Source organism: Scyliorhinus torazame, chromosome 18, assembly GCF_047496885.1.
Source record: "Scyliorhinus torazame isolate Kashiwa2021f chromosome 18, sScyTor2.1, whole genome shotgun sequence".
In the NCBI taxonomy this organism is placed as follows: Eukaryota; Metazoa; Chordata; class Chondrichthyes; order Carcharhiniformes; family Scyliorhinidae; genus Scyliorhinus; species Scyliorhinus torazame.
The window spans coordinates 157,723,467-157,740,382 of NC_092724.1; the positions used below are offsets into that span (position 1 = coordinate 157,723,467).

Sequence of the window (16,916 nt, forward strand, 5' to 3'; positions counted from 1 at the left end):
CTATTCAAAACACTATTTATTTTTACTAAAAGGTGGCTTTAAGCTAACTGTTGCAATCAAATCTCCACATTGGAAGTTGGGAAATTTCCTGATTGTGCAACTTCATCATTTACTGAATCATCAGAAGCCTGTTTTACAATGGGAACAGTTGATAAATGAAAGGGTAAGTAGGTCCAAGAACTTGGAATTGGCCAAGGACTGTACAGGCCTAACATGGGTAACTTTAATTTTGTTAGTCTGTGTCAAGCCAACTTGTTTGTTTTAATGCAGACCCATGACACCGAGACACTGCATCTGTTCACACGCAGGTACTGCTCCCCCTGGTGTTGCAACAGAAATAACCACCGTGTCTACTGGGGAGATGGAAGGGACAATATTGCTCCTCTGATGGGACGGTGTAATTAGTGTGATGGGTTTACATAAATAGTCCATTATAAGGAACTATAGGAATTTTGGAGAAGGTGATAATATAGAAGGTATAGCCCACAAACGATATTCAATGTGTTTTGTTTAAATGTACATTTGTTCCATAGTGTCACACTTTGAATCCAGTGAAACAAAACAGACTGGTATTTATATAGTGTTTTTAATGTGTTAAAATATTTCAAGACACATCACAAGCGTGTTCTCACTCAAAAAGGTGACGGGTAGAGTAATATTTCTTCATTGTCGAAACGCTGTACTAATAATTTTAGTTTAATCGGATTTCATCTGGTCCACAGTACAAAATGCACCTTCAGCTTATCACTGGTTAAATATTCCATCTTGTTTTGGCCTTGCTTGGCAAGGGCACAATATGGGAAATAGAAATGTCACGCCAGCGAGATGCTTGTCAGAGCAGTTTAGGAAAGCTATGCAATCAGTTTGGCATGTGTGATACCTCTTGAGAGAGTTCTTAGTACTGTTGTTGAATGCAAAATAGAAAACTGATCCTTTGGCTTATTGAAGCTTCGGGATTCACCATTGCTGCTGAGTTGATTACTGTCAGGACAGAGTGCAGTAAAAGTAATAATGACACTTTAACTGTATATTTGTTGGAAATGCACTTCATGGCTACGAACCGGTGGGGGTCGGAGTACTTTCGGCTGTACCGGGGGTGAGGCAGGGGTGCCCCTTATCCCCCTTGTTGTTTGCACTGGCAATTGAGCCGCTGGCCATGGCACCGAGGGAGTCCAGGAAATGGAGGGGACTGGTCCAGGGGGGAGAGGAACACCGGGTGTCATTGTATGTCGACGACCTGTTGTATGTGGCGGATCCAGTGGAGGGGATGGCGGAGGTCATGCGGATCCTTAGGGAGTTTGGGGGCTTTCGGGGTATAAACTCAACGTAGGGAAGAGTGAGCTCTTTGTGGTGCATTCAGGGGACCAGGGAAGGGGGATAGACGAGCTACCGCTGAAGAGGGCGGAAAGGAGCTTTCGGTACCTAGGGATCCAAGTAGCTAGGAGTTGGGGGGCCCTGCACAAGCTCAATTTGACGCGGTTGGTGGAGCAGATGGAGGAGGATTTTAAAAGATGGGATATGCTGCCACTCTCACTAGCGAGTAGGGTGCAGTCGGTCAAAATGACGGTCCTCCCGAGGTTTCTCTTTGTGTTCCAGTGCCTTCCCATTATGATCCCCAAGGCCTTTTTCAAACGGGTAAGCAGGAGCATCATGGGATTTGTGTGGGTGAATAAGACCCCGAGGGTGAAGAGTGTTTCTGGAGCGTAGCAGGGACGGGGGGGGCTGGCGCTGCTGAATTTGTGTGGCTATTATTGGGCAGCCAATGTGGCAATGAACCTTAAGTGGGTAATGGAGGGAGGGGGTGCAGCGTGGAAGAGGCCAGAGATGGCGTCCTGTGTGGGCACGAGCCTGAGGGCGCTGGTGACGGCACCGCTGCCGCTCTCGCCGACAAGGTACACCACAAGTAACGCTGAAGATCTGGGGGCAGTGGAGGCGACACAGGGGCGAGGTGGGAGCCACAGTTTGGTCCCCGATTCGGGAGAATCATCGGTTCGTCCCGGGAAGGATGGATGGGGGGTTTCGGAGCTGGCATCGGGCAGGGATTAGAAGAATGGGGGGACCTGTTCATCGATGGGACGTTTGCGAGCCTAGGGGCGCTGGAGGAGAAGGTTGGGCTACCCCCGGGAAATGCTTTCAGGTACATGCAAGTGAGGGCGTTTGTGAGGCGACAGGTGAGGGAATTCCTGCTGCTTCCGGCACGTGGGATTCAGGACAGGATGATTTTGGGTGCATGGGTTGGAGAAGGCAAGGTTTTGGCGATTTACCAGGAGCTGAAGGAAGAGGGGAGGCCTCAGTGGAGGAGTTAAAGGGCAAGTGGGAGGAGAGGAGCTTGGGGAGGAGATAGATATGGGACTGTGGGCTGATGCCCTGAGTAGGGTTAATTCTTCCTCTTGCGCCAGACTCCGCCTAATACAGTTCAAAGTTACTCGCAGAGCGCATATGACCGGGGTGATGTTGAGCAGGTTCTTTGGGGTGGAGGACAGATGTGGGAAGTGCTCGGGGAACCCGGCAAATCCCGTCCATATGTTCTGGTCGTGCCCGGCGCTGGATGGGTTTTGGAGGGGTTTTGCGAGGACTATGTCCAAGGTGGTGAATGCCCGGGTCAAGCCGAGCTGGGGATTAGCATTATTTGGGGTATCGGACGAGCCGGGAGTGCAGGAGGCGAAAGAGGCCGGTATTCTGGCCTTTGCGTCCCTGGTAGCCCGGCGGAGGATTTTGCTACTGTGGAAAGATGCAAAGCCCCCTAGTGTGGAAGCTTGGATCAATGACATGGCAGGGTTCATCAAGCTGGAGAGGATCTGTGCAGGGGTTCCTCAGCCAACCGTTCCTAGACTATCTCGCGTAGCGTTAAGAGGAGGTCAGCAGCAGCCCATGGGGAGGTTGGGGGGGGTTCTTTTGGGGTGGCATTTGCGTGAAGGTGTTTTTTTTTTCTCCCTATTTGTGTTTTTAAATGTTATATGGGAAGTTATTGTATATGGGGGAAATCCAATGTATAATTTCTGATTGTTGTGTTCTTAGTGTTGGGGGGGGTTGTTGAAAATTTGTTGAAAAATTTGAATAAATATATATTTTTTTAAAAGAAAGAAAAAGGAAATGCCCTTCAATAAGGTGTGGAACATCAGTCAGTTGTGGACACCTAATGTCAGCATTCCAGGTGATGTACAGCAATGCTGGATTCAGATTAATGTTCTCTCCACTTTGTCTCCACTCCACTCTGACCAATGAATAAGCCCTTGACTTTCCCTTGACACGGTGTCAATTTTGTCATTCCTCACACCAAGCACCTGTGGCATCGCTGACTGATGGGCCGTTCTGGGCTGCCTGGCTCCTGCCGAGAGATCGACTGAGACTGCACAAGCTCATTTTGTGTAGAAAGCGTGCGGCTTTCTGAAAGTGAGAAGGGACTTCACCCTGTCAAACTAGGCTTTGAGCCCATACCCTTGAGGTGGAAAGTAATGTGTTAGCCAATGTGCCATCCAAAAGGCCCTGTAGTGTTATTTTGAAAGCTTTGACATAAGGTCACAGTCAATAGGGACAGCTCACTTCCTCATTTCTAAAATCCACTGTTGGTCTGACTACAAAAGGAATAAAAATGCCTTGGCATGTTTGCTGCGTTAATATGACATACATGCACAGAGTGAGAGGAGTAGTTAATGGAAGCTGGACAATAGATTCTTTATCCCAGTTACCCTGATTAATTTATATGTATACCTCCAATTTTAAACCTCTCCATGTAAGGATGCATTTTGAAAAACAAACTTAGTGTGAATTTGTTGTTTATAAAATACTGAGAAGAATGAACCGAAGTGAAGCGGTTAACAACATTTTGTGTTGTATTGAAAGGAATATTGGGCCATGGACAGCAGTCGAGGTCTTCTGCTGCTTGCACCTGTCATCTTACTTTATCAGACCTGTCACTTGAGTATGAGGGTGCTGTCAATTCAGAGTTCAGTTTACTCGCCACTCGCATAGTTTTACTGCACATCTAAATTTGTCTGGTATGCCAGGCAGTTCATGTAGTTGGTGCTTGCTGTGGCTAATTCAGTTGCTGCAAGTCTAGATATTTTACAAACATATGGCCTTAATGGAGTGCACATTATTAGTACTCTTTTTTTTCTATTCTAGATAGATTGAGTTATTGTTCTTGAATGAAATAATTGATGTAAATGCACTTTAGAATAGGTGAGTTAAAGCGCACCTCATAATTCCAGCCTTCTTTCAGATTGAGGATCACGTCCCTTTCAGCTGAAGTTTTCGAATTTGGAGTAAAACTGATCTCGGTTGTTTAGTTATGCAGCAATAATTGAACCACCGTCACATTATTGATCTTCCTTTCTGTGCTTCTCACAAGAAAATAAATGGACTATTTGGGATTGAGGCTGTCTTCCATATTTAAACTGAGCTCCAGTACAACAGATGGTGTGGTAAAGTTTGATTTAATTTAGGATGATGATGCGATATAGGGCGAGGCCAGAGCGTTTCTTGTTCATTATAACTGGGTACAGTGGTGGTCGTAAATCAAGTTCTCTCAGCCTTGTAATCGCGTCCACCATAGTTTCTGGTGTCAGCAGTTATTTTGCATGCTTAACAGCTGAGTGCAAATGTCTGGAGGTTGCAGGAGAAGAGTTGGAATGTTGTCTGTCCCACGTCACTCACTGTTGCCTGACATCCCATGATTAGTATATGGAATAACATTTGGTGAAATGGGTAAATAAATAATTAGTCATATTTAAATGAATTACATTTTTGCAGCCTATTTTTGCATCAGAATTAGGAGGGCGGATTGCATGAAGTTGGCTTGTATTCACTTAAGCACAGAAGATTAAGGGGTGATTTGATCAGGGTCCTTAAACTGTGAAAATAATAGGATAGATGAGGAAATATTTTCTCTGGTAGGAGAAGCAAGAGAAGGGGTCATAATCTTAAAATTAGAACTGGACACTTTTAGTGCAACTCGAAGCACTTTTTCACACATGAGTAATTGAAATCTCAAACACTGCCAAAAAGCAGTGCTGCTGGGGAACAAAATGAACTTTCAAGACTGGGGTCAATAGATTTTGTTAGGATAAGTGTATCGGGATATGGAGTAAAAAAGAAGGTAAATGGAGTTGAGTTGGCAGATTAGCAGAGCGGGCCGGAGGGATTTAATGACCGTCCCCGTTTCCCTGTATTCCTATATACTCTTCCCACTGAAGGACGAATGATCTGTTGCCAATCTTGCATTCTTTAATTGCCACTTTCTAATAAATGAATTATCCCGTAGTTTTGACTTTCTGAACTTGGATGGAATAATAACATTTGCAAAACCTCCTGTGCAACAGCTTGCATTCCTATAAAACCTCTCACATACAGGCAGGTATCTCAGAGGACCAAATATTGGATGAAACTTGATGCCACGCAGGAGGAATATGAATAAGAGTGGGCAGGGAAGGTTGGGTACAATTGAACAGCAGGTTCTTGACTTGTGAAGCTGCTAATCCAAACCAGCAAAATATTAACTGTAAAACAGTACAATAACACAATTAATTCCAACGAATGTAGTAGCTGCAGTTAGAAAAATGTTTTTTGTCTTTTTAGTTCACTGAATATACATGTTCAGTTACGAGGAACTCAGGTTTTCCACAAAGTAAACAAGCATGAATTCTGCTTGCTTTGGTGTATAATGGCGATTTCCTGTGTGTATCCTTTTTGTCAAACTAATTGCAGTTATTTTGAGTAATTTGCTGCAGGATCTTTGTAAGAAACCAGTTTCTGCCTGTTTCTGAATCATCCGTCCCATTCTCATTACTCCGATTTTTCAAGGGGCATCACAGTGGCAGAGTGGTTAGCACTGCTGCCTCACAGCGCCCGAGACATGGGTGACTGTGTGGAGTTTGCTCCCCCACCGCCACCACACACACTCCAAAGATGTGCAGTTTAGGTGGATTGGCCATGCTAAATTGCCCCTTAATATCCAAAAGGTTTGGTGGGGTTACTGGGTTAAGGGGACAGGGTGGGGATGTAGGGTGTTCTATTGGAGGGCCAGTGCAGACTCTGGCAGAACGGCCTCCTGCACTGTCGGGATTCTATGAAGGAAGGAGGCTATCTTGTGTTCTCCGTATGGGATTTCCAAGAAAATCATGCAGTGTTGTGAAAAATGCGTAATATTAAACCTGACATTTTGTGTGTCAATACAAGATTGCTTTTCATTCACACCAACACAGTTTTACTGGATACCAAAATTCAGTCCTGCTGACGACGCTCGGTGTATGATTCATAGAATATACTGTAGAGAAGGAGGCCATTCGGCCCATCGAGTCTGCACCGGCCCTTGTAAGAGCACCGGACACTGGAGCTATGAAGCAACTGTGCTAACCACTGTGCTACCATGCTGCCCCATTCCATGTTCCATCTTTTAATTGTAGCCAATTACACCCGAGGCTCTAATGGTGAAGTGAAACCTTATGGCGCAGTTACATTTGAACCGACTTGAATGAACACCTTTATTAGCAGCACATCTCCTCAGCAGTGCTCACAGCTGGTGTGGGATCTGGAATGTGGTTTTTATGATTAGCCACTACTCTGGCTGGTTTGTCTTAAAACTACTGGTCAACTATGCCCTGAGGGACTCGATGTAACTGACATCAGGTAGAGCCAAAAAATTGCTTTTAATTTTCCGACTTCAAGTCAAATTCTGCCTTTCTCGTTTTGCATCTGTAACAAAATGTGAAACTTGGATGTCCGATGCCTGGTGTGTGATGCACGTGTGCCATGCGAGTGCCTGGTGTGTTATATATTGCATAGATGTATTTAGGTGCAGTGGCACAAGTAATAATTGCGCCTCGTGATCGGATAGCTGGGCAAGGCAAACCTGTAGCAATCCAACACACTAATCAATCATCTGGGTGGCTGACGAAACCTGGAGAATTGACCTGTCCTGGGGCTTAGACTTCTGCAAGCCAGTGTCCGAAAGAGTAGACTGGAGAACTGCTGTATGCTGGTTGATATGTGTTTTTAGACCATAAGACAGAGGAGCAGAATTAGGCCACTCGGCCCATCGAGTCTGCTCTGCCATTTAATCATGGCTGACCTCCTCCCCGTTGTCCTGCCTTCTCCCCATATCCCTTGGTCCCCTTATTAATCAAGAACCTATCTGTCTCTGTCTTAAAGACACTCAGTGATTAGGTCTCCACAGTGGCAACGAGTTCCACAGATTCACCACCTTCTGACTGAAGAAATTCCCCCTCATCTCAGTTTTAAAGGATCATCCCTTAAGTCTGAGGCTGTGCCCTCGGGTTCTAGTTTCTCCTAACAGTGGGAACATCCTCTCCACGTCCACTTTATCAAGGCCTCTCTATTCTGTAAGTTTCAATGAGATCCCCTCTTCCCCCTCTTCCATCCTTCTAAACTCCATTTGTTTAGTGCCTTCACTTCTGAGCATGTTTCAGGGAATCCCTAAGCTAGACTTGGTTAAGTGGAATGTATCCCTACAGGGAGCGAGTGTACACTTGTGGCAAACAGGAACGACTACTTCTGATGATCTCCTATGTCAAACACTTGACTGACCAAAATAAAAGCAGTGGAGAGTTCACTCCGCAGTCAGACCTGGGTCCTTAACTAGCCTCAAGCAGGCTGTGATGCTTCTAGCCAATGACGATTAATCTTATTCTTTAGCTGCGTTTGTTTGATCTGAGTGTTATGTCCATATTGTGCGAAGAACCTCTCTGCTCATCGTCTGGGGAAGAATTTAACTATCTCTCTCTCCTTCCTCGCCATCGAGTCCACAGAAATAAATTGCAGATCAGAAGTTTAGTTTAAGGGTTTGCATAGAATTATGTTTTCAAACATACCATCATAATGGTAAGAAAATTATCTGTAAAAAAAAAAAAAGGCAACTGTTTATGATCCTGATGAAACAGGAGACATATTTAAGTTTTTCATCTTGCACTCAGGACTTTTGGGGAAAGGGTTGCCCAAGTGTCAATTGGTTGCCAAATCAACTCCAATTGGCTGAGACGTTACAAGGATAAAGCAATGAGGAACTGTAAGTTCCCCAAGCTCAGTAGTCATTTTTTTTCTAAATGCAAGGCTTGAACATATTGCTTTTGTTTTCCGAGAATGGGTTCTTGCATATAAATGTATATCGCTTCCAGCAAGCGTAAATGTTGCATGCTCGACTGAATATCTTGTATTAATTAGTGTAGCTGCCAGTGCACTCAGGATTATTTAGCAAGTGTTGTCCAATGCTGAGTCACATTTAACAGTAGACATTTAGTTCTGGGTTTTGTAAATGCGAACAGAGTACCATCTGCTCTCTGCCTATGACAAACAACCAAAGGAACATGCTGTTTGATTTGATCGGCCAAATCGCTGGGATGTACACTGCATCATACTGCCGCTGAAACTCGTATATGTTGCTCAGTTATGTGGTAGGCAGAACATCCTCACATATCCATTGCATAGTGGCAGTGTGAAATGTCTTGAATCTGTTCAAATTTTTGAGATGCTTCGATTCTAGTGTACTTTGATATGGAGATGCCGGCGTTGGACTGGGGTGAGCACAGTACGAAGTCTTACAACACCAGGTTAAAGTCCAACAGGTTTGTTTCGATGTCAGTAGCTTTCGGAGCGCTGCTCCTTCCTCCGGTGAATGAAGAGGTATGTTCCAGAAACATATATATAGACAAATTCAAAGATGCCAGACAATGCTTGGAATGCGAGCATTAGCAGGTGATTAAATCTTTACAGATCCAGAGATGGGGTAACCCCAAGCTAGTGACATCGAAACAGACCTGTTGGACTTTAACCTGGTGTTGTAAGACTTCGTACAGTGTACTTTGAGGTAGACCTGGGACTTTTCAGGGAGTTGGAGGAGCCTATAATTACTTTCTTCATGGCAATGCCTTGTCCAGAGTCATCTTTCCACCCAATCAGCGTCCTTGTATCCAATATTATGAATTGTTGGGATTGATTGAAATTTGGCAATTCTGTGTCTGATGAGTGTGAATGAGAAACTTCAGCAACGTATTCTCTCTTTCAGCAATATCCAAATTCTGTTCTATCAAGCAGCTGTTTGTTTATGATAAACGCACGGAGGAAATTGTGATTTATTACTAGTCTCTGACTTTAACTGTGTATTGACCAGTCCAACTTCACCTTTAGTGTTTCCATGTCCTCTGAGCCCTTTAGTTAGACTAATGCTTTCTAATCACTGGAATGTATTCTGTATCCTCTAACTGTCTTAACACTGTTTTCTTTTTTAAAAAACCTCCAGAGATGCCAACTCAATGGTGATAAGCACCAACACAGTCTCACTGCATTTATTAAAGATCATTCCCCCTGCTCCTCCCCCAGTCAGAACCTTGCTCAATGTCACTCCAGTCATACTCGCAAATGGTGTCATTTCTCAAAGACACAGTCTGTTGCACACATTTGAGTCCAATACTCAAAATGTGACACTTCAATATCTTTTTAACATGCGTTGTGTTGTGCAGTAGCAGATAATGGAGACACAAAAGATGCACATGATCAAGCCTATGTGACTTATTATCCACAGAGAGCCAAAAAACAGCCAGAGGTAATGAATTAATTGCAAATGCTGCATGACCGTGTACAGCACCAGGCTAAAACTACCAAGCGAGGCCAGAAAAAAGGGAGCACGGTCATATCTTCCACTATTGAGTATTACTGGCATAAGTGCCACTTGTAATTCGGGTGTGTCAGATCACCAAAGAAATGTGAATCACAGATTATTGAGAATCAGTTTAAACTTTGTTTTTAAACTGAGCTTTTACGTAGGATAGATGAATGCAATATGTTTGGAATTCATTGGAACCCTGCCATTTCTCCCAATGGGACCCAGCTGTCGAACTCCAGGCAAACGTAGAATGCCTTCTTGTCCACATGTGCTTGTTACAAGAGCTATTAATGTCAGCTCTCTTACCACTTTGCATGGCTGTTTAGAACAGGGCTAAATCGCTGGCTTTGAAAGCAAACCAAGGCAGGCCGGCAGCACGGTTCGATTCCCGTAACAGCCTCCCCGAACAGGCGCCGGAATGTGGCGACTAGGGGCTTTTCACAGTAACTTCATTTGAAGCCTACTTGTGACAATAAGCGATTTTCATTTCATGATAGCAACAGTACCCCTTGTACAGCAAGTAGTTCCAGGCACTTTGTGGGCCAGTTCGATGTATGCCCTGAGTTCTACAGTTCTGCATGTAAATAGAGGTTATGAGTTCAGATTTAATCTCAACTTGTCGATGCATCTTGGTTTTCTAAGTGCAAGCTTTCTGAATACCTTTTTGAACAAGTAGTACCACAAAAGCTGACAAGCTTTCAGTAGACTTTGAGTATTCTTCAATTACCAAACCATCTTGCTATCCTAATGTTTTTGCATTACCTAAATTTGCCATTTGTTAATGACGACCTCTGACTAACATTTTGACTAAAGCCCAAACACAGGTGGCATCAAACACGCTGTTTGGTGGAGACAGCTCTGCTGTCACAGACACTGGGGAACATATGTTAATGTTACTTCAAAACTTGGACATTTTCATTTGTATAGTTTTCAACCTGCGATATTTGTCACATTTATGCAACAAACTGTAAACTTTCAGCAATATTTTGAAAGTTTTACAGTGCAGAATTAGTATCTTATATGGTAAAAAGGAATGGCTAATTTCAAATATGGTATTTAATCTTGGTAATTATGTATCTATGTTTTATAAACTCTTCCCTTGCCTTTCCTGACACATTTGGGCTGTGAACTGCTTGTGAATTTGGGATGTTGAATACGTGAAAGATCCTACTGCACAGTGGGACTGGTGTCATCAATCTTTCTCTCTTCTCACTTCCCTTTCTTCTGTCTCATCATAGGTGGTGTAGTTGTGATTGGGTTAAACTGTTGTCACTGGCATTGGTGTTGTGGGGATTGGGGCAGTCAGTAACTAGATTTATCCACCCAACAGACCGCTAAGCCTGGAAGTGAGGCTGGCTTCCGCAGGCAACTATTTGTAAAGACAAAAACACTTGTGCCTTGGAGTAGAAACTCCACAACTTTTGGGAAATCTCAAGAGTATTACTCTCTTTCCGGCTCTCCTCTGCCATAAACGTGGCTGCAAAACTGCGCCCCAATTGAAAGTGTGTCTATGATTCCAACTTCTGTGTTTCTGTTGAAAAATGCCAATGTTTTCTCTAAATTGAAACCTTTTTGCCTGGCTTTGTGATTCTGATTCTACAGTTGAGAGATTAGCTATTTAACCCAATAATTGTTAAGAGTCCAATAACGTGTTAGTACTTGTTTTCACTTTTCTTATCGATTTCTTCCATTCCTTCCTCTCGTGAAGTTGACTATGTAGATTCTGAGTACAAATTGGTTTCTAGTGAATATGATTCATGTTTCAATAATCTTTTTTCAATGGGGTCATTGGCTCGCCATTGTTGATGACATCAAATTTTCTCCTCTTCAAAGAAATGTTAAGCTTTGTTGGTAACTATATAATAATAATCTTTATTGATGTTACAAGTAGGCTTACATTAACAATGCAAAGAAGTTACTGTGAAAATCCCCTAGTCGCCACACTCCGGCGCCTGTTCGGGTTGTTATGGGCCAGGGTTTAGAGAACCCCAAAGTGTATCATGGAGTTCACCTGACCCACAACTTTTAATAGATTGTGGTATGGGGAGCACACAGCCCACACTACAGGTGTGGTACAGCAGAAATGGATATGTATTTTTAAAAACAAAACAATGTTTATTCTATGAACTCAAGTTAACCTCTTTAAAACAAACAGTGAAGATCTTAGCAACCATTAATTCAAAGATAGCCCCCAAAGAATACAACACTAAGTAATCCTTTAAGCTGTCCTTTTAACATCCAAAAGACTGAACAACCATGAAACAGAAGAACATCAGGGTTTACATTCAATACTGAAAACATTAACATTTCTGAATTCACCAAATGATCAAGAGATAGTCCTTCATGGCAGAGAGATCAACAGTACTGCTGCTTTGGCTGACTTCAGCTGCAAAATCTTGCAAAACGAAACCAAAAAGACAGACCCACCCAAGCTTTTCTCAAAGTGAAACTAAAAAGCAGAACCAGAGCTCAGCTCCACCCCCACTCTGACATTACTGCAGTAACATGAGCAGCTAACCATTTCTTAAAGCGACATTCTCATGACAGGGTACACTGAGGGAAAATTCAGAATGTCTAATTCACCTAACTGCACATCTTCGGGACTTGTGGGAGGAAACCGGAGCACCCGGCGGAAACCCACGGAGACACTGGGAGAACTTGCAGACTCTGCACAGACAGTAACCCAAGCCGGGAATTGAACCCATGTCCCTGCCGCTGTGAAGCAACAGTGCTAACCACTGCTACCGTGCCGCCATTTATAAGAACTAGGATGCATGTCTTGACTTCAACTCCAAGATTACTGTGATCAGTAATCACTTCTTCAACAAAACAGCGCCACCTGTATCATAGAAACATAGAAAATAGGAGCAGGAGGAGACCATTCGGCCCTTCGAGAATGCTCTGCCATTCATTATGATCATGGCTGATCATCCAACTCAATTGCCTAATGTTGACTCTTTATTTCCCCCCCCATATCGTTTTCATCCCCTTCGCTCCAAGTGCTATATCCAATGGCTTTATCTATTGGAGCAGTCTATTAAATAATTAAAACCCCAATTTCAACTTAAGTACTAGGGAACGTTAACGGTTTCTTAACAAGAAATACAGTTCTTTATTGATAGAATGGTGCAAAAGATTCAAACAATTAAATAAAAACATCAAGCTTTTTAATTGTTCCAGCCAGGTTAACTTGTCCAGCTGTCTATCTGCCCATGTGGGGCATTAACAAGTCACTGAGTTCCAATTCTGAATGCATTGTAGAAAATGGCTACCATTTTAAACCTTGCCTTTTGGAAGAGGTTTAAGCTGACATATTTTTGATGACAAATTACATTTGTGTGCAATTATGGTCAAGGAAAATGTGCTTTTGGCATTTTGGGCACAACGGAATTGCAGTCTACAAAACCAATCTCTGCTCATGGAGAAATCACCTGTTTAAAATGAAAAACGCATCAGTTAATGCAAAATGTATGTAGGTTTGATTTTTTAAATGTGGCACAGTAATGCTGGGATCCTTGTGAATCGTGGTTTTACTGCTTAGTGGTTCCATTTGGCACAATTGAAAGCGCTGTTGTTTTGACAGGATTGTAATGCTGAATTCCTTTTTGAATTCCGATTATTCATGCGAAAGTTAAATCTAGAGACTCTGACCATGGAGTGAGTGAGAAGTCTGTACTCGACAACCTGAATTGCACAATAGGATAATGGCCTCGAGTTCATGGTGGCACCCTTAAGGATCCAAGAGTTTCAACTAACAATTTGTCTCAGCATTGCCTGCAGTTGCCTATGCTCTCACATTTATAAATCGGTATTTCATTCCTGACATTGTTGCTGCTTTATTGCTGGAGAGGGCATCGTACTGGATTACAGGAAGCTTCTATATGTGTGGCAGATGGCTCGGAGCAGTTGGGAAGCTGTTCTTCACTCAAAAGTTCAGATGACTTCAAAACAAACTTTCAGTGGCTCCTGTTTGTCAGCTGAACCCCAAGATTGAAGTTACAGGCTCAAACTCCATGTCGGCTCTTTGCAGTTATTAATGACGTGCAGGGCACAATTTCAAAATTTGCGAAGAAATTGGAAGTGTGAGGAGGAAGGTGCTTGACTTCAAGAAGACAGACAGGATGGTGGAATGGGCGAACATGTGCCAGATGAAATTTAAAGCAGCAGGGGTATATTTTGGTAGGAAGAATTAGAGGCATTGTAAAATCAAGGGAGAAATTCTACAGTGGGTGCCGCAGCTGAGGGAGTTGACTATATGTATAAATCAATGAAGACGGTAGGCAAGTTGGGTGTGTGGCTAATAAGCCATATGGGACCCTGGGCTTTATATACAAAGATATAGTGCACAAACGCAAGGGCGTTATGGTGAACCTTTTATAAACCACTGGTTCATACGTTCATACGATATAGGAGCACAATTAGACCATTCGGCCCATTGAGTCTGCTCTGCCATTCTATCATGGCTGATATGTTCCGCATCTGTTACCTACAATGCTACAAGAGCTGGATGGCAAAATCTGCCAGAGCATCTCCTCCCTAGAACACTCGACCTAGGAGTAGGCAATTTAGCCTCCCAAGCCTAAACACCCTCAATGTGATCATGGCTGATCCCACCCTGGCCTCGACTCCACTGTCCTGCCCGTTCTCCATAACCCTTCAACACAGTACCAATTAGAAATCTGTCTGAGTCCTCCTTAAATTTACTCACTGTCCCAGCATCTACCGCACTCTGGGGTAGCGGATTCAAACTTAATTGGAGTATGGTGTCCAATTCTGGGCATCATGCCGGAGAGATGTGAAGGCATGAAAAAAAGGTGCAGAAAAGATCTACAAGAATGGTTCCGGGGATGAGAGACTTCAGTTAGTTATTTATTTAATTTAGAGTACCCAATTATTTTTTCCCAATTAAGGGGCAATTTAGCGTGGCCAATCCACCTACCCTGCACATCTTTGGGTTGTGGGGGTGAGACCCACGCAGACACGGAGAATGTGCAAACTGCACACTGACAGTGACACAGAGCTGGGATTCGAACCCGGGTCCTTGGTGCCGTAGGCAGCAATGCTAACCACTGTGCCACCGTGCTGCCCTTCAGAGACTTCAGTTATGAGAGTAGATTGGAGAAGCTGGAACGTTTGTACTTGGAGAAAGGAATGTTGAGAGGAAATTTGATAGAAATGTTCAAAATTCTGGGAGGTCTAAGGAACACAGAACGTTAATTTATGGTGAATGGCCTCCATTAAATATCTTTCTGTGAAATGCAGATCCTATTTCAAGTGGAGATACTTTGTTACCAGCAATCCCAGAAAAAGACTCTTCCAAAGAGTCTACACATTTCAAATCCTGTACGGCCCATAGTTTTGGAAGTATTTTCTTTTAAAATGTATGTTACATGGAAACAGATTGCCCATTTGGCTGGCTATATTTGTTGGATAAATATCACGTTCAGCATGCAACACTGACTTAATTTCTACCATAGAATTAATTGCCCCTTGCCAACTGCTGTTTTTAAAAAAAAAAAAGGCTTGTGGGATTGAAGTGCCCTCAGAATCAAATAAACCTTCAATAAGCTGTGCACTAAGTCGAGACAAGAATACATTTTGTGCTTTGCGAATGAGCTGTAAATGTCAATTCTTTAGGAGATGCACATTGGTAATATGTATTCAAGTGTTCCTAAACTAATAATGCAAGCAGTGGATTTTTAAAATGCACGATTCTACAAGAACTGAATTTATCCGGTTATCTTCAACATTCATTTTAGAAGCGGTTTGGGTTCAGAGGAGTTCTTGCTGAAGTAGAGAATGGGAAGAAAATAGTTTTGTGGAACTTTTGATATTGGTCAGTTTAATGACTTGGAAATAAATTATTTTATTATTAATTTTTATGGATTTTAATGGGCAAATTTTGTATTTTATCCCCTTCATTGGCCTTACCTGTAACTCTGAGGATGGGGCATGTCTACTCCCACACTGCACTACTAGTCCCTGTCGCAGGAGACTCCGGGGATGATTGGAATTTTTATTCTCCAACCCTCTCCTCTTGTACTCTATTTCTGGGAGACGCCACATTCTCTCTTCGCACCTGCCTATTTAATCCACCTCAGATTGAAATCTGAGCAAAGTTCCACTCTGGGACACTATACTGATTTTTCTGTTATCAGTATATCCCACTGGCGCTTAGAATGCAGCACGGTGACACAGTGGTTAGCACTGCTGCCTCACGGCGCTGAGGACCCGGGTTCGATCCCGACCCCCGGGTCACAGTCCGTGTGCAGTTTGCACATTCTCCCCATGTCTGCGTGGATCTCTTTTTCCCCCAACAACCCAAAAAGTACAGGGTAGGTCAATTGGTCACATTAAATTGCCCCTTAATTGGAAAAAAAAGAATTGGGTACTCTAAATTTGTTTTAAAAAAAGAAATTAAAGCAATCAGATGTTGATTAATTACTCAACTAATAAAGCAAAATATTTTTATTTGGATATTTTTAAAACATTTTGAAAATTGAGATTACTTAATGATTATTCTGATTTTAATAAAACATATATGCAATAATGTTTTTATTACATAGGAATGGATAGCCATACTACTGAACACTAAACACAATTCTCCTCTTGTTACAATTTAACAGTATGAAGCCAGAGGACCAGGAAGGCCTTTGTACCAAAGAAGAATTTCAGCCAGTTCTGTTCAAACATTTCCTGAAGATTCTAGCAATCCTCAAGGCAATCTTAGTCAATGTAAGGAGCTTCAAGACCACAGCAACCATTCTTCATACAACTACACGTCTCCAGAGATGTGGGTGAACGCCAACACTTCGGCTGCCCTCCAAAGCATTCTGTGCAATGGATCCAACAGAGCGGTGGCACCACGGGATCTTTTAGGTATAGTAGCTTGATACTTGTGTTTTTGATGTATTCCATGCGCTGATTTACCTACCTAAGGACTGGGTGCTCTTCCCCTTTTGCATCCATCTCCTAGGACTTGAGTTGATCCAGGACAATGCACGTCTTCAAAAGGTAGGGTCAAGAAATGAGATGTGCTCTTTACTTGAGTACTATTAGTGTTTTCCAACAAGATCTCTTGTCATGCTTCAACAGACAACATCTTGGTAGCGTGCCTGCAAGCCCCAGAATAGGGACAGGCATAGGTTCGTGTCACCTTGAGTGGGGAGGCACAGTGAAAATGGTGAGTTTTATTTTGTTAGCCAAGGGTAATAAGGGATGTGGAACCAAGGTAGATAAATGGAATAAGGTGAATTCTGATTGAATGGTAGGACAGTCTCGTGTCGCTTAATACCTCACT

At 43.0% G+C, this 16,916-nt stretch overlaps 1 protein-coding gene across 5 annotated transcripts in view; it reads left to right on the plus strand.

The window, feature by feature from the left end:
• Positions 1-16,916, plus strand: part of helz (helicase with zinc finger) — a 290,186-nt gene that overhangs the window by 257,659 nt on the left and 15,611 nt on the right. For all 5 annotated transcript variants that reach the window (XM_072483730.1, XM_072483732.1, XM_072483731.1 and 2 more), the window contains one exon: positions 16,243-16,495. In XM_072483730.1, the coding sequence (XP_072339831.1) occupies positions 16,243-16,495 (253 nt within the window). The remainder of the gene's footprint in view (positions 1-16,242; positions 16,496-16,916) is intronic.